The 25,246-nt window shown below is 44.8% G+C and overlaps 3 protein-coding genes, 1 non-coding gene and 1 pseudogene across 4 annotated transcripts; 2 read left to right on the plus strand and 3 right to left on the minus strand.

The window, feature by feature from the left end:
• Positions 1-3,849: 3,849 nt before the first annotated feature.
• LOC136470539 (probable methionine--tRNA ligase) lies at positions 3,850-11,894 on the minus strand (annotated as a pseudogene).
• On the plus strand, positions 11,869-12,801 carry LOC136478026 (RING-H2 finger protein ATL8-like). The gene is made up of 2 exons (XM_066476347.1): positions 11,869-12,017; positions 12,122-12,801. Exon 2 carries the CDS (start codon positions 12,171-12,173, stop codon positions 12,621-12,623), a length of 453 nt encoding a protein of 150 aa, XP_066332444.1. The 5' UTR covers positions 11,869-12,017; positions 12,122-12,170; the 3' UTR covers positions 12,624-12,801.
• A 2,279-nt stretch (positions 12,802-15,080) lies between these two features.
• LOC136470540 (uncharacterized) lies at positions 15,081-18,823 on the minus strand. Its single transcript, XM_066468353.1, has 3 exons — positions 17,734-18,823; positions 15,374-16,206; positions 15,081-15,143 (listed from the first exon to the last, which is right to left on the minus strand). The coding sequence occupies exons 1-3, from the start codon at positions 18,821-18,823 to the stop codon at positions 15,081-15,083; spliced, it is 1,986 nt and encodes a 661-aa protein (XP_066324450.1).
• Positions 18,184-18,322, minus strand: LOC136478834 (small nucleolar RNA Z247). The gene has a single exon (XR_010764508.1). It is a non-coding gene; the product is annotated as a small nucleolar RNA Z247 (small nucleolar RNA).
• Positions 18,824-21,709: 2,886 nt separating the features above from the next.
• Positions 21,710-22,198, plus strand: LOC136478027 (RING-H2 finger protein ATL56-like). The gene has a single exon (XM_066476348.1). The coding sequence runs from the start codon at positions 21,750-21,752 to the stop codon at positions 22,173-22,175; it is 426 nt and encodes a 141-aa protein (XP_066332445.1). The 5' UTR covers positions 21,710-21,749; the 3' UTR covers positions 22,176-22,198.
• Positions 22,199-25,246: the final 3,048 nt, after the last annotated feature.

Genomic DNA, 25,246 nt, shown 5'->3' on the forward strand with positions numbered 1-25,246 from the left:
GTTGCTTAGCAGATATCAGAGTAATCCAGAAATAGAACACTGGAAATTAGTAAAGAAAGTTTTGCGTTACCTACAAGGTACGAAGGGTCTCATACTAACGTACAGAAGATCTAATTCCCTGCACATAGAGGGGTATACAGATTCTGATTATGCGGGAGATGAAAGAAAGTCCACGTCAGGATACATATTCATTCTCGTAGGAGGAGCTATATCGTGGAAAAACTCAAAGCAAACCGTCACTACATCGTCCAAAATGTATACCGAGTTTGTAGCATGTTATGAGGCCACAGGGCAGGTGAATTGGTTAAAGAAATTTATGCCCGGGTTGAAAGTGGTAGACGACATACATAAACCATTTAAGTTATACTGCGATAATAATCCAGCAGTATGTTATGCTCACAATAATAAGTCAAGTGGTGCTGCCAAACACATTGATATAAAGTATTATGTTGTGAAAGATAAAGTCCAGGATCATATAATTAGTCTTGAGCATATAAGAACAGAAAAGATGCTCACGGATCTGCTTACAAAAGGCTTACCACCCAAGATATTCAGAGAACACGTAGCTGACATGGGTTTAAGGGAAAGCCTATGATCCTTGGACAATAAGAGCCTAGTTAAGAATCTGTTTTAAAATAGAGAAGTGTATTGTAGCTATTTAATCTAATGGTAAGAGACCGTGACGATGAGGCATGCTCTATACACTGATCTATGATGGAATGGGAACAAGAGAAAATAAGTAAGTTAAGTTTAAGTTATAAGTGAGATCAAGGGGAAGAATATTAGTTGATCTCCACCAATAGGCCCGGCCCTTAGATCTGTATCCTGATCGGGGGCGCCTAACCCTAATATGGTTGGTGGGCTCCCGTCGCACAACGTCATAAATAGGAGGTGGAGGCTGGGGCGCTCGAGTCACGAGGTTCGCCTGAGCTGCCTAGCACCCCACCTACAGTCCTAAACTCTAACCGATCACAGAGGGGGCTCTGCCAGCGACGGAAAGCGCCGCCACCGCCTCTGCATCACGTCGGAGGACTGCTATGACATCGGGCTGCCATGCGACCGCTACACCGACCCCGGACGACACCGCTACTGCACTGCCACCGGGTTATCGCCAAGCACTACGATGGGGAGCCCATCTTCATCCAAGGCAGCCAATGGTTTGCACCCCTTCACCCCCCTCTCCCTTGTTCTATCTACTGTTACTGCATTAGTAGATGTTCTAGGACTTACGGTTTTGTTCAAAAGCAAGTAGACTCACTAGATTTATGCCTAGAGATCCTGCTTTAGGTCTAACAGTTCTGCGTTATGCTCCAGAAGAATTGGGGCCATTGTGCCGTAGAAATGGTCCATTCCGCAGAGATTTCCATTTTGTCATTAATCAAATGCTAACTGTGGATGAGTTTGAGAGAGCTTGGGAAGATTTGTTGGAGCGTTATGGTCTGCGAGACAATGAATACATGAAGAGAACATACGAAAAGAGGGAAAAGTGGGCAAAACCGTGGGCTAGAGACACATTTTGTGCTAGGATGATCAGCACACAACGATACGAAAGTGCTAATAGTATTCTGAAAAAGGTTGTACCAAGGAACTCCTCAATCAATAGATTCGTGAAGCAGTACATCAAATTGTTGTTTATACGTGCAAGTGCAGAGGAGAAAACTGAGCACGAAACAAAACAGGTGAATAAGTACTAGTACATGTGATATGTTCCTGAAGCATCGGCAATTCTCACTTAATTAGCAGATTATGATTTCAGAATTATTTTTCAGCTCCTGGCACTCCGCCTCCTCCCTTGCCACCTCCTGCAGCAGCGGTCGCTCGCCGCGGGCACGCACCGCGATGCGCGCCACGTCGTGGCCGTGCTCCAGCTCATCGTGCACGCGCCGCACCACCATGCGGCCATCACGGCCACCACCGCTTGCGCGGCGAACACCACAGCGGTCACCACGGCGGCCGCGCACGCCGCCACGAGCGCCGCCGCGGCCGTGCCCCGCGCCACGAGCACCGCGCGGGCCAGCCGGCGCTGCGCCGACGCCAGGCGGGCAGCACCACCCGTGCACCTCGTGGAACCCCGCGAGGCGGCCCGGCGACAGCGGGTTGTCGAGGCGGACGTGCGCTGCCACCGCGTCCCTCGACCCCGCCGCCGCCGTCGTCCTCCTCCAGCTGGTGGAGCAGGCGGCAGAGCGTGAGCTGGTGGCGCTGCGCTACGCCGATGGCCACGAGGAGCGAGGAGGACGCCTCGCTGGCCTCCTGCGTCACGTCTCGATCAGCAGGGTCTCGACGCGGCGCCTCTGCAACTCCGCGCCGAGCCCATTTGCCTTCAGCTTAGCTTCTTCCTCACGGTTGCAGAGGGTGCCGGGAGAGCCAAGCCGGGTGCGAAAGTAGCGGACCTCTCTTCCCTTCCACGCTGCCGCCGCCGTCAGAGGAGAAAGGGCCAGCAGACCGGAAGGCACATACCTAGGGGTAGAATGGCCATTGATTGAAAAAACTGACACCCACGCCCGACGGTGCTCTAACAGAGATGACGACAGTGGCTACGGGGGATGGAATTTGTGAACTGATGGTCGATAAGGAAGATGGATTTTCCTGGTGTTATACCAGGAAGTTGCATCTCATTATAATGGTATACATGCAATTCTCTCCCCAAGAAAGTATCGGCGGCTGAGCTTGAGGTGCCGCGGGCGGCCCCGATCCCCGTGCATCGATGCGGTGGGCGCGCGAGGCGAGGGTTTGGTTGATTGACGCCCCGTTCTTATAAGCCATATTTTTTCAGCCAACGAATAATATTTTCTTTTCACAATAAATCAGCTAACGGTACTTTCAATCATGATTTGTTAGTCCAGCGAACCGGGTCAGCCTCGTGCTCCCGGTAGGGGGTTTGATCTCACACGATGACGCAGCACATGGCTCGCGGTCGCGGATCACGATACTGCTGTTTCATCGCGCCGTCCGTCTGCGCACCTGGGCTGCCATGTGCTCCTCCTCCTACTCCTACTGCTGCCGCCGACTGATGCTACACTCTTTTACACTGTGCAGGGGGCGTTGGTGCTATGTCAGTCAGAAGCACAGACACAACTGAGCTGTTGGCACGAGTAGGCTCCTGTGAAATGTGCCACGCATCGCAAATAACTAGTACTGTACTAATTTGTCCAAGGCCTGATTAACATCCCTTTTTGCTTTGTCGCGTTCTGGTCTTAAAGATTCAGATACAATCATATACCTGTACTGCTAAATGCAGTTTAACTTGCCGCAGTAAGAAAGAAGACATTACATAATTAATTCAGGGTTCAGGCGAGATCACGCTTTTGTGTGTGTGTGTGTGTGTGTTTTGAAAAAAATAAATCAAGGTTAAAAGAAAAACAGTGAGCTACACGCGCCGGTGCCATGGCCCAACCGAAGTGCCTCGGATTGGATCGGTACTACTACTACCATGGCGGCCCATCAGTTTGCAGGGCCTAACTCATCAGTTTGTAGGGCTCCTCGACAATGGCCTCGTACATTCCATGGCGGCCCATATCTACTATTTTCATATTTTTTTCCTCAACCTTTGTTTGGTAATTGGCAGTGGCGGGTCAATGATTTTTTATATATATAGAGTATGTCGCATTACAATGACATCGGTGATCGCAATAACAACATCGAGCAGTTTTAATCGCCATACTAATACGTATAGCCAGATAAAGAGCATTCCAGGCTGACCTGCTAGCCACGTCCACTAATCAGTCTCAGGCTCTCAGCACTTTAGGCCACCGGAAAATTAATTAAACACCGTCGTTTTCTCTATTGCCATTTTTCAAAACACAAAGTTTTAAAATCCAAGGAGAAAATTTACAACAAAAAGCAATCAGCAAGTATTTCAATAACATCAGACGATACTTAGGTCAAGCTACGTTTTCGCATCGCGTCTAGCGGATTTCCCTATTTGCTATTGTCTTCACCTTGCACACTCCAGCCGAAGGGACATCTTTGTAGCAGGCCACAAGCTCGCCGCTGCTATGCAGGTCAGCGGCTAGCTTCTCCCACACCTTGCTCTTGCCACTGAGAGAAGCCTCAGGCTCACCGGAGTGCCCAGCAAAGGTCACCTTCTCCCCCACGGCAGCATCCGCTGGTGGCTCAACCAACTCAACCTAAAATGCGCATGTTAGGCACTATTTTACATCAAAATGACTTCTGTACTACTTTATGACAGTGCACTTCCAATTTCAGAGTGTAAATTTAATCAAATGAGTGAGTGTATTGGATGCCTTACGCTAGTATGGTCCTCATTAGAAGCAGCCAAAACCATGGCATGTGATTTTATACCACGCATCACCACTGGTTTCAGATTGCAGAGAACACAGACTTTCCTGTTCTGCTCATTCATAGCAGATATCACAAGTCAGTGATAACAAGCAAGGCATCGCAAGGAAATGTCTGCAAAACCCAAATCATGCCTGGAAAGACCAACCTGCATTTCTTCAAGAGGAATGTATTTGACAAGGCCACTAACCACCGTTCTTGGAGCCTCCTCTCCAACATCGATTTCCTCTACGTACAACGAATCAGCATCTGGGTGCTTCTCTGCTTTTCTGATAAGCCCCACTCGAATCTCCAACTTTGCAACAGATAATTCTGCCTCTGCGACCTTTGATTTTGAGTTACCAGACTTTTTCTTTTGTTCCTTTTTTGAGCCTCCTGCATAATAAAAATGAGAAAATATAGACAATTACTTGCTGCAATCTGAAATAGATGGGCAGAAAATAATTCAAAGAAGACTCGTAGCATTTCAAACAGGACAGAAAGGTTGAAATCTACCATGAAGCTCACACTTGCATGCTCTACTTCTGTTATTGTTTTCCAAAATTACACTAGGAGCTCTAGCTCAGATTAAGAAGCAGTGGGCATCCGGGTTTGAGCCCAGGTGAGCATGGTGCTTGAAAGCACACCTGCCAACTGAACAAGTGCTTGATCTCTAAATAACTGTTTCCGTAAGTTGACCAACATGAAACTTTCTCTTTGTTCCAAAATGTGCAGCAGAAAAGACAGTTCTGCGTTGTGTTCTGGGATTCTAGCAAAATTTGAAGAATAAATTGTCTAAACATTTACCAGATAATGCTATGCTGTTGAGCTGGTTAGCAATTTTTGTGGCTTCAGCGTCAGCCACTGCTTTTGAGCTCCTCTCAGCTTGACTGCCTGCATATGCTTCCCTATGCTCACTCACCTTTTCATCTTTCTGCAATGAGTTCAAGTTATGGGGTGTAAACTTATGGCCAACAAAAAAAAAATTCTAAATGGAAGATGCACCAATTCCTCAAACAGAGGTACAGGCCTCCCTATTTTGTGCCCTGCTGGTACAAGATCCCAAGGGGTTTTTGCCTTCGCACTTTCGCCCTTTTCTTCACTGAAAGAAAGAGTTTCTTCTGGGGACAGGTTTAATTGACGTAGCACCTCATAGAATATCTACCACATAGTGAGATTTGGGGGCAAGAGAATGCTATTCGAAGAAACTCAACACTCAATAACAATTAGGACCATACTTCTTTTGAGAAGGAAGGCATGAAAGGCTCCAGCAGACAGGCAAGGAGATAGACAAGACCAACTGAAGTTTTCATCACAATCGCACAGTTTGCTGGATTGTCCTTATAAAGTTTCCAAAATTCACCGTCCTACATTAATTTTAGCAGAGCAAAGACAAATTAAGATTTACTACAGAAAAATGATGTAAATGAAAGAAAGGAAAAAGGAATTACTTGCAAATAGAGATTTCCATCAGTAGAGATGCCCATTGCACTCTTCAGTCCTTGTTTTAGCTTAACCTGTCATAAGAAGATCAATACAATGTTAAAAAAAAACTAGCAGCCAGACTTGGCGCATGCCGAGCTGGGGTTCTGCCGCTTCACATAGTGCACGAGAGCGTCATTTACCTTTTCCATTGCATCAAGATATTGTTCAACGGATTTACTGACTTTTTCTGCAATGTCACTTGTCGATGGATGTGACTCAGCACCAGGAGCGTCAGGTATAATTGAATCATATCCAGCTCCTACAGAAATAACAACAAAATGAAATCTCAAAAAAGTGAGTAAAGCAAGAGGAGCGGTTATTGATCATAGATGATTAACATATCAATAAAATTCTCAGATGGTATTATATTTGATGTAAGACTGACTAACCCGCTGGTTTTGCAATAAAGCTTAGCACACGATTGATGAAGTTTCCCAAGTTGTTTAACAACTCGCTGTTCAATTTGGCTTGCAAATCGGTCCATGTAAAGAGTGTATCTGACGCCTATGTAAATCAGATCAAATGTGTTTGTTAAACTACGTAAAATGTCATAAATCAAATATCACTGGACAAGTTTTGGAAACCTCAGGTCGATTCATAAGCCTGTAGTATCGCCACACTTCAGGAGGAAATTACCAAAAACTCCGATACCCTTACTCTTGGAGAATTTTCCTACAGGGGCAAGGAGTATTTAGTTATTTGTAGGAAATATATGTACACACTGCAAAATGTTTTTAAGCACAAACAAAATTCAAAGGAAATGGCAGATTGTAGGCAACACCAATATACCAAACACATTCAAGAGAAACCATTTATAAAGCATATTTTATCAGGCATGATATATAAATTTGAAGTTCATTAAACATGTCTGAAGACAACAACTGGCATCAACTACAATTTGATTCATTAATTCTCAAGCAGTGCAAGATCAACATTGAGAAAATGGCCAAACATATCTTCCAATACTTGACAGAACCCAGTTCAATTAAAGAAGCCTTGGCTTTAGCAAATGTTGATAGCTCACATGATAAAATGAACTGCATACTAATCCGAAAATAACAAATAGAAAAACGTAGCAACCATAGCATGTACCTCCTTCATAGTTTAGATATTCAGTGACACTAATGGTCTTCATCATTGTCCAATTTTCACCAGTTCCTAGTAGTGTTGAAGGAAACATGATCTGAAAGCACCTTCAAATCAAGCACTTCATAAAAAGGAGGGCTTGCAAGAAATGACAGTTCACAAGTGCCACAAACATAGTATGGAAATATTACTGTTCCTAGAAAGTATTGCTGTCAAGGAGTAGTGACTTCCTACAGATAAAATAGAACTTGGAGCTATAGAAACAGTATCCAACAAAGAGCAAAGGAATGCCAATTGCTCATAATCATGTAGTGTTGATAAATCAAGACTCAAGGAAATTTTCGCATTTTTTAGACATCATACCGTATGAAATGGTACATTATCTTTGCCCATGAACTGAAATAATTCCACATTATCAGGATTCTTCCACCACTTCTCCCACTCAGGTGTATAAGATGCTGTGATGGACACATAGCCAATCGGTGCATCGAACCAGACATAGAAAACCTGAAAATAATCAAAATGGGAAATCAGATAAATTCATAACTGTAGACTTTCTTCAGAAGTAACATGGCCGAACCTTATCTTTATACTTCTCAATTGGAACAGGAACTCCCCATTTAAGATCTCTTGTGATACAGCGTGACTTTAGTCCTTCCTTTAACCATGCATTTGTAGCTTGAATGGCATTTTGACTCCACATACCAGCTACTGAAGTATCATTAATATAGTTCACCAACTTGTCTTCTAATAGAGGGAGATCCAAGAATAAGTGATCTGTTTCACGAATATGGGGAGTATTCTTACAGACCTGCAAAGAAAACACAATACCAAAAGGATATTCATTGCTCACATTTTAATGTCGTCTTATACAATTCGATCAATGATAAAAATACAGACACAAAAATGACAGTGTACACTAAGTACTCGATATGCTTACCTTACACTTTGGATCGATTAGGTCAGTTGGATTCAACATATGGCTGCAATTGTCACATTGATCACCTCTCGCAGCTTTATTAGTACACCCTTCTATAGGGCATGTTCCTTCTACAAGCCTATCGGCCAAAAACCTTTGACATGTATCACAGTAAAGCTGCAAAGAAGAAAAAATTATTGCACAACAGATATACATATGTATCTGAATACACAAGTACAATACCACAAACAATCTGTACCTGCTGCATGGTGTTTTCTGTTAGCCAATTGTTTTCCATCAATTTATGGAAAATTGCTCGGCAGATTTCTGTCTGTTGAGGAGAGGACGTGTTGGTCCCGAGATCTCCCGCACGGGTGAGCCGACCGGTCACCGGCGTTCTCGCTTGGCTAGAGGTAGAAGAAGGAAGGAAGAACAGAGCGCACACACACAGCACAAGCACCAGTGTTGGCCAGAGCTCTGCAGAGAAGATGGTAAAACTGAACTCTCTCTACTTTACTAAGTCGCAGTGGGAAGCTATATATACAACTCTACCCATCTAATCACGGTACACAGACATGTCAGGCTGCCATGTTGCTACAGTGACTAGATGTGACCGTAGGGCTGAGTTTGGCGCCTGCCCCTGCTGTGGCTACAGTGCGGCAGAGGAGCCTTTCGGCGCCTGCCCTTGCCGCGGCTACAGTGCAGCCGTAGAGGAGCCCTTTCGGCGTCTGTCCCTGCCGCGTGTACAGAGGAGCAGCAGATTACTTTACAATTCTTCCCCTATATCTCTATCGGTTACTGATTTAGACAACTAGCAACATCTAGGTACAAGAAAAATTCCAACCAAGCTCGAATTTAAATTAGATTCAAAAGCTATATATATATATATATATATATATATATATATATATATATATATATATATATATATATATATATATATATATATATATATATATATATACCATTCTATTTAATAATGTATTTTATTTTATTCTATTTTTGAGTTCTCTTCTACTCTACTCTTGCTCTAATTTATTATTAACAAGTTAATAATTACACGTTTAGTGCTAAATGGCTCATGTAACACTGGAGGTGTTACAACTATGACCATTGGAGAAATAGCTAAATGACTTGCTTGAGGCTATTTATACCTCTACAACCAGTTTTTTCAATAGTGTTGGAGTCCATAAAAATTAGAAACTTGCTACAATTGAATATATGCTCCAACCACATACAAGAGCTTATTATTCATATAAAAACTTTGTGAGAGCAATTAGAGAGTGATTAGTGATGTGTAGTCCTTGTTTGAGAGAGAGAGAGAGAGAGAGAGAGAGACAGAGAGTTGAGTTGATCTCTCATAAGCTTGGGTTGCCAGGACCTTAGGGAACTTATTGCTCACCGGCAACGTCAATGACACTTTGAGCTTGGTTTGGAGCGATGACAACTTTGTGTGCGGAGAATGAGGAGACCTCTTGGTGGAGAAGCTTCGTAGTGGACGGCGCCAAGGTGACCGAGAGAGTTGGGTGACGGTAGCGAGCCTATGTGGTTTGCGACACTTGGCTTAGTTGGCACGAACCTTTGTGGTGAGGCCAACTTCGTGAACGAGGGAGGGCTTAGTGACAAGCAATGTACCTTCGCGGAGCTACAATATTGACTAAAGCTTGTGTTTTGGCAACCGATACAGCTTGGATTTTGTGCCTCCTTGTTTTATCTTTTTACTTACCGTATTTGCGCTTCAATATTTGATTGTTTGTGTGCCCTTATTTTTCTAGATTTGGTTAGGCTAGTTAATAAAATTCGCTCTAGGCTGCAAAACTCATTATAGGTTCGGGTAAGTACAAAACACTAGATATCCTAAGTGCACTGCTCGTTAGTTAATCTAGTGTAGTCCAAAGGAGAACCCTAGGTTAAGTTTTTTTTTATCCAATTCCTCTCACTTTTGGTTGGCCTCAAGTTCCTTACAACATCATTTAGGAACACATCCAAATATCACCGAGCTTTGCTTTCTTCTCAAAACATAGCATATCTCTACAATTTTACCTGGTAGACACTAGCGCCACGCAATGCACTCTCATAGGTTATAGCAAGATCAACGAGCATGGACATATTTCGGATCGTCTGAGGACGCCTTGTTTGGTTCATCCCTTAGAGAGAGGATGAAAGGGATTTGACGCATACTGGATTCAATCTCTTTTAGGGCTTGTTTAGATGTATTTCTAAATACCTCATCCACATGTTTTGGAGTAGGTTGAGATAAAAATTAAACTAATTAAGTTTCACTTTCAATCCACTTCGACACACATAGATTGAGGTAGAAACAACGGTGTGGCTACTGCCGCGCAGCCTACCCCAGTCCGCCTCGCCCTGCCCCGCACACGCACCCCGCCCCCGTCGCTACGCCTGTCGCTCCTTCCCCTGAAACCCTCCTCTCTCTTCACGCGGGCGAGAGCCGGGAGCCGAGATGAACGGCTGAGGATGAGCACGCCTCGTTCGCAGGCCCCTAGCGCGCTGTGTGCCCCATACGTAGGCCCCCCGGCTCGCCGTGCCCCATCTCCCGGCGCCCGGTCCATGCGCGCATCACTCACCGCGCCCCCATGACTCTCCGAACAACATGAAACACTTACAACACAAAACACTTGAATGCAACATACGTCTAAAACAGATGAAACATTTGAAACATACACTTGCAACATATGTGTGAAACATATGCAACATCTAGATAAAACACTTGCAACATGAAACCACTTGCTGCAATATACGTTTGAAACAGATGAAACATTTTTAACAAACGCTTGCAAAATACCTCTGAAACACTCGCAACATGTGCAACACCCCGATCTATTTTTGCAACATCCATACGAAACACTTACAACATAAATCTGAAACACTTGAAACATACATTTGCCACGTAGGGAACAAGAGGCAGGGTCCGGTTGATTTCGGCCGTTGGGGTGGGAGCCGGCGGCGAGTGCGGCGCGCGAGCACTACCAGCACCGGCCGCGCTCGTGGGTGCTCCTGGCTCGGTGGGGACTACTTGAGGCGCATTGGCAGGTGCGCCCAGCGGCCATCGGCGTGCGAGACGGCGCGGGAGCGAGTGGCATGGGTGGGGCACGCACTGGGCGAGAGTGAAGAGCGAGAGGCTCGGGTGGGGCACGCGACGGGTAGGAGTGAGGAGCGAGCGGCACGTGACGAGGCGCGCAGCGGGGAGGCGGCAGCAGCCAGGTGGGTCGCGCAACGTCCGGACAGACGCCCACGTTGCCTTCAACGCTACGCTGCGGTTTTACTTGAAGACACGCAACGCGCGCCACAAGGCACACATCTACACAAGTGAAGTTGAAGCGGCAGTAAAATAAAAACGAGGACAACTCACTGACACTATCGAGCCCTCTCAGGCAGATGCTTGCCAGGCAGCTCATCCTGTCCCCAGGCGTGGGAAATCGGACGTCTGGGACTGACGCGCGCTCCAGGCAAGTCTGGCCAGTCTGAAACCAAACAAGCCCCACAGGTGCTCTGCCATCGCAACAGATGTAGCGCCAAGCTGTCTCTACCGGCCGTGGCGTCGCTTTCCCGTGCCCGGCACGCCAAGCTCGATTCAACTGCTGCTGCCTCCGGTAAAAGAAACGTAATTCTAGCTTGATTTCTTCTTATATTTAAATGTTGAATAAGTTTATATCAAGAAGAGTTATTAACATTTATAACAAAATAGGTACACTAGAGATAATTGTTTAGTATCTAGTAATGATATAAACTTAAATAACATTTAAATCTAATGATACTTGTTTAGTATTATAGTAAATATTGACAATTTTCACATAAATTTTATTAATTTTAAAATAATTTGACTCGATGCTCTTACATTATGTTAAAATGTATTCTTTTCAGGACGGCTGTTAAACTGTTCTTCCATACCACTTGCAGGCTAGCACGGCAGCACCTCGATCGTCGTTTTCACCGCGCAAGCTAGGCTAGTGCCACGTAGTGATCATCCAACAGTTGCAGCCACCGGTGATTCGTTAATCCTGACCATTTGCGACATTGTTAATCTGATCCGGCAGACGGCACACCGTTTCCTCCAAACCAACATCTTAAATAATCCAGTAATCATATCTTCAGGATCATACATGGTGTCGCTTTTACGAACATGTCCTGTGCGGCAAGTTTGTCAAAGGTAGACAAGGAGATAGGCGTGGAAGATGCAATTGACCTGGACCTGGCACTGGCAGGCTTGAGATCCAGCGACCTGCGAGTGCGAGCTGCTTCTTCTACAGCCACTTGCGGATTCTTTTGTCCATTTCCACGGCCTCCGTTAGCCTCTCGTGCTCAATTGCTTGCTGCTTGCTGTTGCTGTAGCTAGGCGGAGACAAGTCGGTAGCTCGCGGCGTTCGTTGCACTTGCAGAAATGGTGGAACTGACGGTGTCCGTGCTCCTCCTGGTCGCCGGCGTCGTGGCGATGCTGGTGCTCCACATCCTCATCGTCGTCTGGGCGCTCAGGCGGGGCGTCGTCCTCCGCGCCGCGGCGTCGCGGCGGCAGGACGAGGAGCGCGCGGCGGGGGGGCTGTCGGCCGAGGACCTTAACGAGCTGCCGTGCCACGACCACGAGTGCAGCAAGGCCGGCGCCGGCGCGGGCGCCGAGTGCGCGGTGTGCCAGGAGGCGTTCCAGGCCGGGGACCGCTGCCGGGTGCTGCCGCGGTGCGAGCACGGCTTCCACGCGCAGTGCGTCGACCAGTGGCTGCGCAAGAGCCGCGTGTGCCCCGTCTGCCGCGCCGAGGTCGGCCGCGGAAAGGCGGCCGGCGCGGTGGCTGGACCGTCCTTGGCAGTCGTGACTGAAAGACGGAGAGGTGCGGATCGGTAGCTAGCGAGCATCTAGAGCTAGCTCGTTGCTGCCTGAATCTTTCCAGCTTGTGCTATCTGAAGCAGATTCCTCCTCGGTTACATGATTCAGTCCATCCTTTGTAATTACGAAGCACATTTAATTCATTCTATTTCTATAGTGATTTAATTTGCGAATTGAGAATTCGATTGAACACATAACCTGGCCAGATACAGTGACGTTGCACTTGCACGATCACTCGTCGTTGAGTTATATTATTCATTCGTTGTGGAATGCATAACACTTTGGTCAACCGGACGGAGAGGTTATCCCTCCAAATAAATACATTCACTTGTACTCGTCCCGTTTCAAATCATAAGTCGCTTTGACTTTTTTAATATGAGGGCGTTCGGCTGGTAGGGTCTCGGTTCGTTTCAGCTTGTTTCAGCTTGTTTCAGCTTATTCTCTCTTGCAGAATACTATTCAACCATTCAAAATCATCCAAAACCTGACCAGCCGAACGCCCTGTATATCTAGATATATAGTAAAATTGATGGAAAAAAAAGTCAAAGCGACTTCTAATTTGGAACAAAAACGTGTTTGGTCTGTGGAGTGGCCACGTCTGGCACCTGTCATCCGGCATGGAATCACTCCTGCTAGGCTCGGAAGGTTCGGAAGGCGCTCGGCAGACGGTGTGGTCCGACGAATTTAGAGGAGTGAGTTGGTGCTGCTTTTATGCTTGCACCAGGCGCGACATGATGACGGACGACTCCAGTCCGCTCGGCAAACCAAACGCAACATTCAGGCTCGGATACAGGTCCATATGATTCCGAACCGTTTCATGACGCTAACCAAACACGTTGTTAACCTCTGGAGGTGGCGGGTAATCGAGACATTGCAGGGTATACCAGCAAAGATAAGTGTGTTGCGCTCATTGAACCAGCAAGTCATCATCACCATGCAATCACTCTTTCTATGCCTAAGTTAGCACTAATCACTGATTAGTCTATGTTAATTGCTTGGGACGGTCACTATTAGCATCTGATGTCTTTGGTGTACAACACTACAACTCCTCAGGACTCAACAGACACCTGAGAATGGAGGTATAGATAAATTAGTTTTTGGAGTTGTAAGTAATTTTTTTTAGTTTGAGGAAACTTCGTAGAACATTATGACAGAAAATTAGTATAGTTAGATACAACATGAAATATGTTTCTATACTATTTTTTTAGTGTCATAGATGTTAGTAGTTTTTTTATATGCAATTATTCAAACTTAAGAAAAAATGACTTAGAATAATTCTAAAAATTAATTTATTCTGAAATGGAAGCTATTTGAGGGTCCATAATTTACAGATAGATAGAAGCACTTTATTGAAGGTGTATCGTAGGAAATGGACCTATATTAGTGTGGTGTGTTTCCAGAAAAGAAAAATGTGGTACATATGGAAGGCCAGAACCATTTGAACAGGATGGTGTACAGGAGATCCTTCCACACATCATAGACTCAACCACAACAGATGAACAGGCCCGGCCAATACGTTTTTACATCTCTGTGGTACATATGGAAGGCCAGAAACGATCTTCGCTTCAACAACAAAACTTGGACACCTTGGCAGGTACACAGCGCGGTGGTGGCAGACATCTCAATATCCACTGAAGGACAAGAACAACATGGGCGTGAAAGCAACCAGGTATGTTTAGGAAGCGTTCTCACCTCTACAGAGGCCGCGTAGCTTTGTTAATTTATGCAGAGAAGAGCCCTCTGCATGGCGTACAAATCTCCAACCGAAATCAAGGAGATGCCGGTATTATACCTTTCTATTTTTACAACAACCATATCTGGACTTTCCTATCTTTACATTACAACCCAGGAACTTTCTACACAATTCTACACATCGGGACTCCATGATTTCGGTTGGTTTGTTTCCATACAAAGCATATGTTACAATATTATCTAACAGACCCCCTCAATCATAACTTTACTAAGTTAAGATTGCGTCTAAAATTATGCAGTTTTTCTCTTGTAAGAGCCTTGGTGAATCCATCAGCAACTTGATCATGTGTTGATATAAACCGAACCTGCAGAAGTTTCTGAGCCACACGTTCTCTCACAAAATGAAAATCAATTTCAATATGTTTTGTACGAGCATGAAACACAGGATTCGCTGTGAGATAAGTGGCCCCTAAATTATCACACCATAACCTTGCTGTAGGTGGCGTTGGAACTTTTAGTTCCTTAAGAAGTGATTGCACCCAGATAACTTCTGCTGTTGCATTGGCCAGAGCTTTATATTCCGCTTCTGTACTTGACCTTGACACAGTGGCTTGTTTTCTTGCACTCCATGATACAAGATTACTGCCAACGAAAATTGCAAATCCTCCTGTTGATCTTCTATCATCAATGTCTCCTGCCCAGTCTGCGTCAGAGAAGGCACTCACAAGCATAGATCGGCACTTGTTTATGCTCATGCCAATATCACACGTGAGTTTTACATATCTAAGAATCCTTTTGACTGCAGACCAGTGAGTTGTAGTAGGACAATGTAGAAACTGACAGACTCTGTTAATTGCGAAAGAAATATCTGGCCGAGTTAAGGTCAAGTACTGTAATGCCCCAACTACACTTCTATATCGTGTAGCATCTTCAGGTCCAAGAGGTTCACCTTCCTCGATGCTTAATTTTTCAGCAACCGATAGAGGTGTAGCCATGGGTTTGCAGTGAGTCATGCCAACCCGTTTAAGAATATCTGAAGCATATTTACTTTGTGATAAATGAATACCATCACGTACCTTATTCACCTCTATGCCAAGGAAGTAATGTAATGTACCTAAATCCTTTAGGACGAAATCTGACTTGAGATCCTTCAGCAATGCTGACACTGCTTCTGAGGAAGAGCTGACTACTATAATGTCATCTACATAAACCAACAAGAAGATGCTAACATTGCCTTTATTAAATATGAACAATGAAGTGTCGGCCTTAGAGGGGCAGAAACCAAGTTGCTGCAGTTTATCACTCAACCTTGAGTACCAAGCTCTGGGGGCCTGTTTCAGACCATATATTGCTTTATCCAACTTGCATACATGATGTGGGAATTTACTATCTTCATAACCTGGTGGTTGTCTCATGTAGACATCCTCCTCAAGAACACCATGAAGAAACGCGTTCTTTACATCTAGCTGCCTAAGACACCAGCCTCTAGACACTGCTATAGAAAGCACCACTCTGATAGTAGCAGCTTTGACAACGGGGCTAAAAGTATCCTCATAATCTATCCCATATCTCTGTTTAAATCCCTTTGCTACCAATCGAGCCTTATATCTGTCTATGCTGCCATCTGCCTTTCTTTTAATTTTGTATACCCATTTGCAATCGATAAGATTTTTTCCTTCCTGTGCTGGTACTAAATGCCATGTTTTGTTATCTTGCAAGGCACTAAATTCCTCATCCATAGCATGTTTCCAATTTTTATTACCAAGAGCTTTAGATAAATCATGTGGTTCATGTGGTTCATTACCAATCGCTAAGCATCCATAGCCATACCTTATAGTACCATCTGTGTATGCTTTTGGTTTTCTGATCCGGTTGGTCCGGCGTGGAAGATTTGTTGCTGCAGCATTATCTGATACAGAAGACCCAGTGTCAGGGACATCCTGATGTGGATCCATCTCGGTTGACGATGGGCCAGTGGGCTCCTGACCCGTGTCCGCTGTCGGCCCACCATCGGACGAACTCGACGGGCCGCCATCATTGCGCAATGATGCGCTGCCGGCACCTGGGATCGTGCCTAATCTTGGCTCCAAGATTTCCTGCGCACAAGCACCACTATTTTCTTCCAAAAAAGTATCGTTAGGTGCAGAATTTTGGGTATTTTGAATATCAGGCAACAATGAATCAGCTACATTAGTATCCCCCGGATGATTCATGGTGGGACCGGAAGGAAACAAGTGAGGAAGGAGATTGACTTCAGCCCGTAAACGAGCGCCGGCATTGGGATGGAACTCACGGAAAGGGAAAACTCCTTCATCAAATATGACGTCTCTTGATATGTAGACGCGTCCTGTACTAACATCAAGGCATTTGTAGCCTTTATGAGATGAACTATAGCCCAAGAAGACGCATCGCTTGGAACGAAAAGCAAGTTTATGAGTGTTATAAGGACGAAGGTTGGGCCAGCATGCACAGCCAAATACTCGAAGGAACTTATAGTCGGGTTTCTTATGAAAGAGACGCTCATAGGGTGTCATGAAGTCAATGACTTTGGATGGGGTTCGATTAATAAGATATGCTGCCGTGGCAAAAACTTCATCCCAGAATTTTAAAGGCATAGATGCATGTGCAAGCAAGGCTAGACCAACCTCAACAATGTGCCTGTGTTTTCGTTCAGCTGGGCCGTTTTGTTGGTGTGCGTGAGGACACGATACTAGGTGTGCTACTCCAATTTTTGTGAAGAAGGAGCTGAGTTTTTGGTACTCTCCACCCCAATCTGTCTGTACAGCAATAATTTTGCTGTCAAACATTCATTCAACCATATTTTGGAAGTCATGAAATTTCTGAAAAACTTCAGATTTAAAACGAAGCAAATAGACCCAGGTGAACTTACTATAATCATCGATGAAAGAAACATAGTATTTATTTCTGCCTACCGAATCTGTGGCAGGACCCCATACATCAGAAAAAATGAGTTCTAGTGGCTTGGATGAAGCACTAGTGGACACAGGATACGGAAGCTGATGGCTCTTTGCCTGTTGACATGCATCACAGACGGAGCCTTTATTTGACTCAACTAAAAAGGGCAAATTATTGCTACTAACGACTTTCTTAACTATCTCAGATGAGGGATGACCAAGACGATAGTGCCACAAGTCAGGAGACGATCTGGTGGCACCAAGAGCTTCTTTCAGATGCGCACTCGGTATGGGGTAGAGACCGTTTCTACACCGGCCTTCAAACAGCGTCCTCTTGGTAGCTTGATCCTTAACAAGAAAATGATTCGGATAAAATTCAAGGTATGCATGATTATCAGAAGTAAGACGGTGCACAGATATAAGATTTTTATCAGCAGCAGGAACATGAAGAACACGATTAAGTTTCAAATTGGAATTAGGGGTACTAATAATAGCATGACCAATGTGACTGATATTCATACCTGCACCGTTTGCTGCACGGATTTGATCTTTTCCCTTGTACTTCTCCTTCATGGAGAGCTTCTCGAGCTCTCCAGTGATGTGGTCGGTGGAGCCGGTATCCGTATACCAGTTTGTGTCCACTCCATATGAATGTGTCGCAGCCGACGCACTCCTCTGATTGGGATAAGACTCCTCATCGAGCCTGTACCAGCATTCCAGGGCAGTGTGGCTAGTCTTGTCGCAGATTTGGCACTGTGGTTTGTCGTCGCTGTAGCTGCTGTTGTTGAAGTACCCGCGGCCAGTGCCACGTCCTCCTGGTGTAGCTGAGCCACGGCCACGACCGCCGGAGCGGCCACGGCCACCACCACGGCCTTGCGGATTGCCGCGACCGCGGTTATTGCCGCCTCCACGGCCGCGTTTGGCCATGTTGGCAGATCCTTGCGATCCGCCATGCAGTAGATCCAATCTGTGCTCAAAGCTCAGCAGCTGAGAGACCAATTCACCCACCGAGATAGACTCGGTGCGCGCCCCCACCGCCGTCACGACTGGATTGAACTCCTCATCAAGGCCGGCCAGGAGATAAGAAACCAGCTCTTCATCATCAACTTTCTTTCCAGCCGAGGCCATATCATCTGCCAGGGACTTTATTTTTGCAACATACTCCGTAACAGACATGTTACCTTTGCGGGTCGTTGCAAGTGCGATCCTCGTGTTGACGGTCCTCGCACGTGAGGCAGATGCGTACATCCGCACAAGTTCTCCATACACCTCTTGCGGTGTTTCGAGTGTGGCCACTTGGGCCATCACCTCCCGTGACAGCGACGTCATCAGGAACCCAAGCACCTGCTGCTCCATGGCTTTCCAGGCAGCATGATCGGGGTTGGGCACCTTCTTGACCTTCTCTCCATCCTTGGCTTTCTCTCCATCCTTGGCTTCAAGTTCTGCAGGTGGAGGAGTGTCGGTGCCGTCGAGATAGCCCTGCAACTGCGCTCCTCGCAGTATGGGCAGGACCTGCGCCCTCCATAGAGGGAAGTTGGTCTTGGTCAATTTTTCGGTGATGACCTGACCGAACAATGGAGACGCGACGTTGAGCGCCGAGGAGCTCGCCATGACGACGGGCAAGACTCAGGCGACGCTAGATGTATTTTTGTGGGAGTTTGCTCTGATACCATGAAAGCAACCAGGTATGTTTAGGAAGCGTTCTCACCTCTACAGAGGCCGCGTAGCTTTGTTAATATATGCAGAGAAGAGCCCTCTGCATGGCGTATAAATCTCCAACCGAAATAAAGGAGATGCCGGTATTATACCTTTCTATTTTTACAACAACCATATCTGGACCTTCATATCTTTACATTACAACCCAGGAACTTTGGACACAATTCTACACATCGGGACTCCATGATTTCGGTTGGTTTGTTTCCATACAAAGCATATGTTACAATATTATCTAACAGGGCGAACGCGGATGTAGCAAAATAGAGAAACGCCGAACGCCGGTAATAATTTACTGATTGCAGGTCCACCAGAGCAAGATGACCATCAAAATGAGGAGACACAACTCCCTCCTGCTTTGGCTCTACCAACGCCGCCTCTGTACTCGGTGATGATTCCAGCGCTACTACCAGCTTTCTACGGTTGATAAGCCGGTTAAAACTGAATTATTATAAGCAAAAAATATTGTTCTATAGCTGATAAGTCAGACTGATAAGTTCAAGCGAACGGGGCCTACATGTTACACCGCGTCTATGACGCGAGACTCGCCATTGCAGGCACCAAGGCAAGCAGGCCTGGAGTGTTCATCATCAAGACATCAACACTCAACTACATCCGACAACAGCCATCTACGTCAAAGTGACGCTGAGCGTCTCAACCTCCGTACTAATGGCGGAAGCTGCGGCCCTGGCACTTGCTGCCCAGGTCATCTCTGCACTTGGCATCTAGAACCTGTTTTTTCTAACGGACAATCAACAGCTTGCGACTTTCTTCAACGGCAATGACCGCACCACTCCTTCGCGCCGGGAAATCAAGCAATTCACTCAGCGATTCATTAATCATACCTTCAAGGTACCAAGGAATCTCAACACCAAGACACACGTGCTAGCTACTCAGGCCTACAATTCTACGTCTAGGAGATCCAATGAAAGGCAGTTTACCTGCACGAATCATGCTCATGTATTCAGCTGCCCCTCCCAGGTGACTCTGAACTCTTCGGTTGACTGGGTTTGAATCCATGAGGGATCCAATCCAGGGAGGGATTGAGTGGATCACTCAATCCTCTTGGGGATTAAATCTCTTTCTCCCTCTAATCCCCCTTCTGATTTGTTGTGTTCGGTTAAAAGATGCAGGGCATGCGTTCAGCCGCCACCGCTTGCGTACGCTCCGGCACTGCCTCTGATGCCGCTTGGCATGCGCTCGCAGACCGGGAATTCTCCCACGCCACTGGAGGCCGGGCTTAGTTCCCGGCCGGGGTGATAGGTTTTTGCCGGGATGGACCGGGCTAGAAACCTCATATGGGCTAACCGAATGCAGCTTCTTTCGTGGGCTGGGTTTAAATCCAAGACGGGTTGATCCACGTGGATCGGGCCGCAATCTCGGCGGGGAAGGGCCTAAACGAACAAGGCCTAATCGGTGACGGCATCAGCCTCATTGCAGCATCATGCTGCTAATATATTTGCCTTCTATAAAAAAAAAGACCTACTCCCTCCTTCCAAAATATAAATGCTGTTTTTTTTACTTTCGGATATTTTGTTTGACCGTTCGTCTTATTTAATATTTTTTGCAAATTATAAAATCAGTAAATTATTATTAAAGTATCTCTAATGATAAAAATAAGTCATAACAAAATAGATGATATTTATATAAAATTTTTGAATAAGAAGAATGGTCAAATAAGATGTCCGAAAGTAAAAAAACATCACTTATTTAGGACAGAGGGAGTACGTTGTCTGAGTCATCAAGGGGATGCATCTGGACTGTTTCTTGTATCAATTGACCAGGGTTTCACTTCCCGACTAATCCCTGCTGAATTCTTGGGCGTAAAGAATCTAGCGACGGTATATGTTGTTACTTGTGAGTATACTTCCTCAGTCCCATAAATATATGCATCGCGTTTTCAATTAGTCAAATCTTTTTTAGTTTGATCAAATAATACGGAATATATAACAAAAACATGTAACAGGTATCATTAGATTAATTAATAGTGGAATATATTTTCATAATAACTATATTCAAAGATATAAATATTGCTATTATTTTCTATAAATTTAACTAAGGTTTAAGAAAACTGGCTCCTTAAAATATGATATATGCATGTTTTAGACTGAGGGATCGGAGTACATAATATCTAGTACAGTACTTCCGCTGCCTTACAATTTGAATGTTCAAAGGATACGCATCTCGCATGATACTGAATTACTGATAGGTCAAATATGCATATTCAGACGCTACCTAGCAAATGAAGCTCCAAATCTCTCATTTGATTGACTTTGATCACAGGTGATGCTCGGCTCTTGAAAATAATGCAACGCAAATCAAGTTTCCTATTCATTTCCTTGACCCTCGGCCGCAATAGATCACGCTGAGAAATATACTACTCTCTCCATCCTAGCTAGAAAGAATATAATTTTCATTTTTCGAGAAATTAATCAATTATAAGGTTAACCAAATCTATATGAAAAGTACAAACATGTAAGTATGGTTAGATTAATTATAGAATATGTTTTTTGATAATAATTATTTAGAGATATAAATGTTGATGTCATTTTCTATAAAATTTAGTTAAATTTAAGAAAACTTGATCTATCAGTGGAATAGTTTTTTTTAAGGATTCATGGAGTAATAATAAATTATAAATTCTGGGAGTAGCGAGCGTCACCTCTCCAACTTCCATGGACCAAAAACAGCAGCCAAAAAGTCAGAAGTGACAAGTCTTCTCTACTCCACGGCTGGCTTGTCGCTTGCGGCCTCCTTCAGAGTTGCTTGCCTGCGTTGCCTGCATGCGCGCACGGCGATTTTGTCCGACTCCGACGGCAACGGCATGGAGGGATCAACACTACACCGCATCGTCTTCATCACTGTCGGCCTCGTGCTGATGGTCGTTCTCCATCTCGTCGTGGCCATCTGCGTGCTCTCCCGCACGAGCCCCTCCCGCCGCGTCGCGGAGCACGCGGAGGAAGAAAGCGGCGGTGCTGGCCTTTCGGCCGAGGAGGTTGGCGGGCTGCCGTGCCATGAGTTCAAGGAGGGCGCCGGCGGTGGCGAGTGCGCGGTGTGCCTGGATGTGTTCCGCTCGGGCGACCGGTGCCGTGTGCTGCCGAGGTGCGGCCACAGGTTCCACGCGGACTGCTTGGACTCGTGGCTGCGCAAGAGCCGCCGATGTCCCGTCTGCCGCACCGAGGCGGTCGAGCAGCGGAAGGACGCCACCGGCGCGGTTGCTGCCACCGTGGAGATAGTTACTCAAGGGTAGCGGCGTGTAGGTCGTCTACGTCTGCATGTTTGGTGCCCGGATTGCCATCGCTTCCTTGTAAAATTACCTGTTTTTTTACTTGTATGTAAATTACCTGTCTTTTCTGCCAATCTATTGTCCGACGAAGCTCGTTTGGATGTACTACTCACCCGTTTCCTCTGCAGACACCAGACAGATACTCATTCCTTGCTCCACGTTGGGAAAAAAAACATGCAAATACCTCCTGACCAGTGAGTTGCTTATCCATGACAAGCTTTGCTAAAAAAAAAGATTTCTCGACGTTTGACATGTTTACTGTCACAATTAACCCTATTTTTCACGAGTTTAGGTTCCATGACTGATCTATGTGATTCTCTTACTTCGGTGAGCTTTGGCATAACTATTTCTGCCTGTTTCATCTCTAGCACTTTCTCGTGTTAGGATCTGTTTCATCCATTAGCACTAAAATTATGTGACGGCCCGAGTCATTACCACTTTACATAATAACCCTAGCCTATGGTTTATTACTCTACAGATACAAGATTTGTCGAATAATAAACCATAATCAAAGTTGGCAACAGAGAATAGCTAGATGGTACCAATAAATATTACAATACCATCCTACGCACTTAAGTTTTTAAAGAAGCATCACATGTTTGCGCATTATTACAAGCCCGACATATAGAAGTCCAAACTAGATTACTAGGTGAGCGACAAAGACATATCACCCCTGACATACATAACTGATCTAGGGGGATCATTTATTCATCCCATCCACCAAAAATTGCCTTTTAGATCCCTATACATTTATGTACTCCCTGGGTGTATGGTGTATAATGTATCATGTGCTTCTCTCAAGATTATTTCTTTAATTTCAGGAACATCTGGTACACAGATTCTGTTATGATTTCAAAGAACTCCTTCATCCAATCTGAATTCTGATGGCTGTTTTGCCCTAATTCTTCTTGCTTCTTCCACAATAAATGCATATGATTTATGCTTTTCTTTGATTTGGTCCAGCAGGGTGGGATGGAATGTCATGGTTGCAATATTTGCTTCTGTACTTGACAATCTAAACTCTATTTTCATCTTAGCCAATGCTACAGTTAGTTCTTGGGAATACTCTTCAATGGATAGCTGATTACAATGTGCTTTTCTACTGAGAGCATCCGCAACCACATTAGCTTTTCCTAGGTGGTAGTTAATGGTGAGATCATAGTCCTTTATGACCTCAAGCCACCTTCTTTGCCTCATGTTTAATTCCTTCTGAGTGAATATATATATGAGGCTTTTGTGGTCACTATATAGGACACACTTAGACCCATAGAGATAATGTCTCCAAATTTTTAGTGCAAAGACAACAGCTCCTAGTTCAAGGTCATGTGTAGGATAATTTTCTTCATATTTCCTTAGCTGTCTAGATGCATATGCTATCACTCTACCTTTTCGCATTAGAACACACCCCAATCCTGACTTAGAGGCATCACAATATATTATATATTTTTCTCCACTCTCTGGTAAGGCCAATACTGGTGCAGTGGTCAACCTATTCTTTAATTCTTGAAAACTTTTCTCACAAGCTGCTGTCCAAACAAACTCAACACCTTTTCTTAGCAACTTAGTAAGTGGTGCAGAAATCTAGGAGAATCCTTTTATAAATCTACGGTAGTATCCTGCCTGTCCTAGAAAGCTTCTTATCTCAGTGGGATTTATAGGTCGATTCCATGACATCACAGACTCAATCTTGCTTGGGTCTACCTCCTCTCCCCTCCCAGACACTACATGTCCCAAAAAGGCTACTTGGTCTAACTAAAATTCACATTTATTAAATTTTGCATATAGCTGGTTCTCCCTGAGGAACTGTAGGACAATTCTCAAGTACTCAGCATGCTCTTCTTTGCTCTTTGAAAATATTAGGATGTCGTCGATAAAAACTACTACAAATTTGTCCAAGTACTTTATAAAGAGCTTGTTCATTAAGTTCATGAACACACCAGGTGCATTGGTTAATCCATAAGGAACTATTGTATACTCATAATGTCCATATCTGGAAACAAAGGCTATTTTAGCTATGTCTTCTGCCCTCACTTTCAGTTGATGATAACCGGATCTTAAATCTAATTTTGAGAATACATGAGCATTTCTTAGTTGGTCAAATAGGTTGTCTATCCGTGGTAGTATGTATTTATTCTTTATTGTGACGTTGTTCAAATCGCGGTAATATGTACATAACCTAAGTTCTCCATCCTTTTTCTTTGAGAATAGTATAGGGGAACCCCAAGGTGACACGCTCTCTCTAATAAATCTTTTTTGCTTTAAGTCATCCAACTGTTTCTTCAGCTCAACTCACTCTTGTGGTGCCATTCTGTAGGGGTGTTTGGAGATGGGTGCTATACCGGGTACTAAATCAATTGCAAACTCTAATTCTCTATCTGGTGGCATGCCCGGCAAGTCCTCAGGAAAGACATCAGGGAATTCTTGAACTACAGGTATATCTTCTATTTTCTTCTTTTTAAGGCTTGCTAGAGTTGTATTTGGGTTTATCGGTCTAGTCCGAACTCCAAAATAAAATATTCTAGAGCCATCAGACCTTCTTATGGATGCACACTTCTGTTCACAGTCTAGCAATACCCCATGCTCATGCAACCAATCCATGCCTAATATCACTTCTAACCCGGTCATATCTATCACAAGCAAGTTTGCCAAAAATTTAATATTCTGAATTATTATAGGCTGGTCTTTGCATATCTTTTCTACTTTTAATAGTCCACATGGGGAATTGACCCACATGGCTTTTTCCAAGGGTGCGTGCACTAATCCATGTTTAAGCACAAAATCTTGAGAGATAAAGGAGTTTGTAGCACCTGAATAAAAAAGGAATGTACCAACAGCAGGTGGGATGAGTAATTTACTAGTGATGATATCTGTAGCTGCACCAAGTTGCTCTGCGTTCACATAATTCAGCTTGGTTGTACCCCTACCTGGTCCACCACGTCCTTATCCTCTCCCTGTTGTGTTTGCCTATCCACCACCTCCTCTTCCAACTAGTTGGTTAGTCACTTGAGTGCGCTGTGCAGGCTGCACTGTTGTCT

Source organism: Miscanthus floridulus, chromosome 8, assembly GCF_019320115.1.
Source record: "Miscanthus floridulus cultivar M001 chromosome 8, ASM1932011v1, whole genome shotgun sequence".
In the NCBI taxonomy this organism is placed as follows: domain Eukaryota; kingdom Viridiplantae; phylum Streptophyta; class Magnoliopsida; order Poales; family Poaceae; genus Miscanthus; species Miscanthus floridulus.

Coding starts and splice junctions, on each gene's coding strand:
- LOC136478026 (XM_066476347.1), top strand. CDS start 12,171: ATGGTGGAACTGACGGTGTCCGTGCTCCTCCTGGTCGCCGGCGTCGTG.
- LOC136470540 (XM_066468353.1), bottom strand. CDS start 18,823: ATGGCGAGCTCCTCGGCGCTCAACGTCGCGTCTCCATTGTTCGGTCAG. Junction 16,207..17,733: donor CCGTGCAGCAAACGGTGCAG/GTATGAATATCA, acceptor CTTCTGTATCAG/ATAATGCTGCAGCAACAAAT. Junction 15,144..15,373: donor TTGGCATAGAGGTGAATAAG/GTACGTGATGGT, acceptor CGCAATTAACAG/AGTCTGTCAGTTTCTACATT.
- LOC136478027 (XM_066476348.1), top strand. CDS start 21,750: ATGGAGGGATCAACACTACACCGCATCGTCTTCATCACTGTCGGCCTC.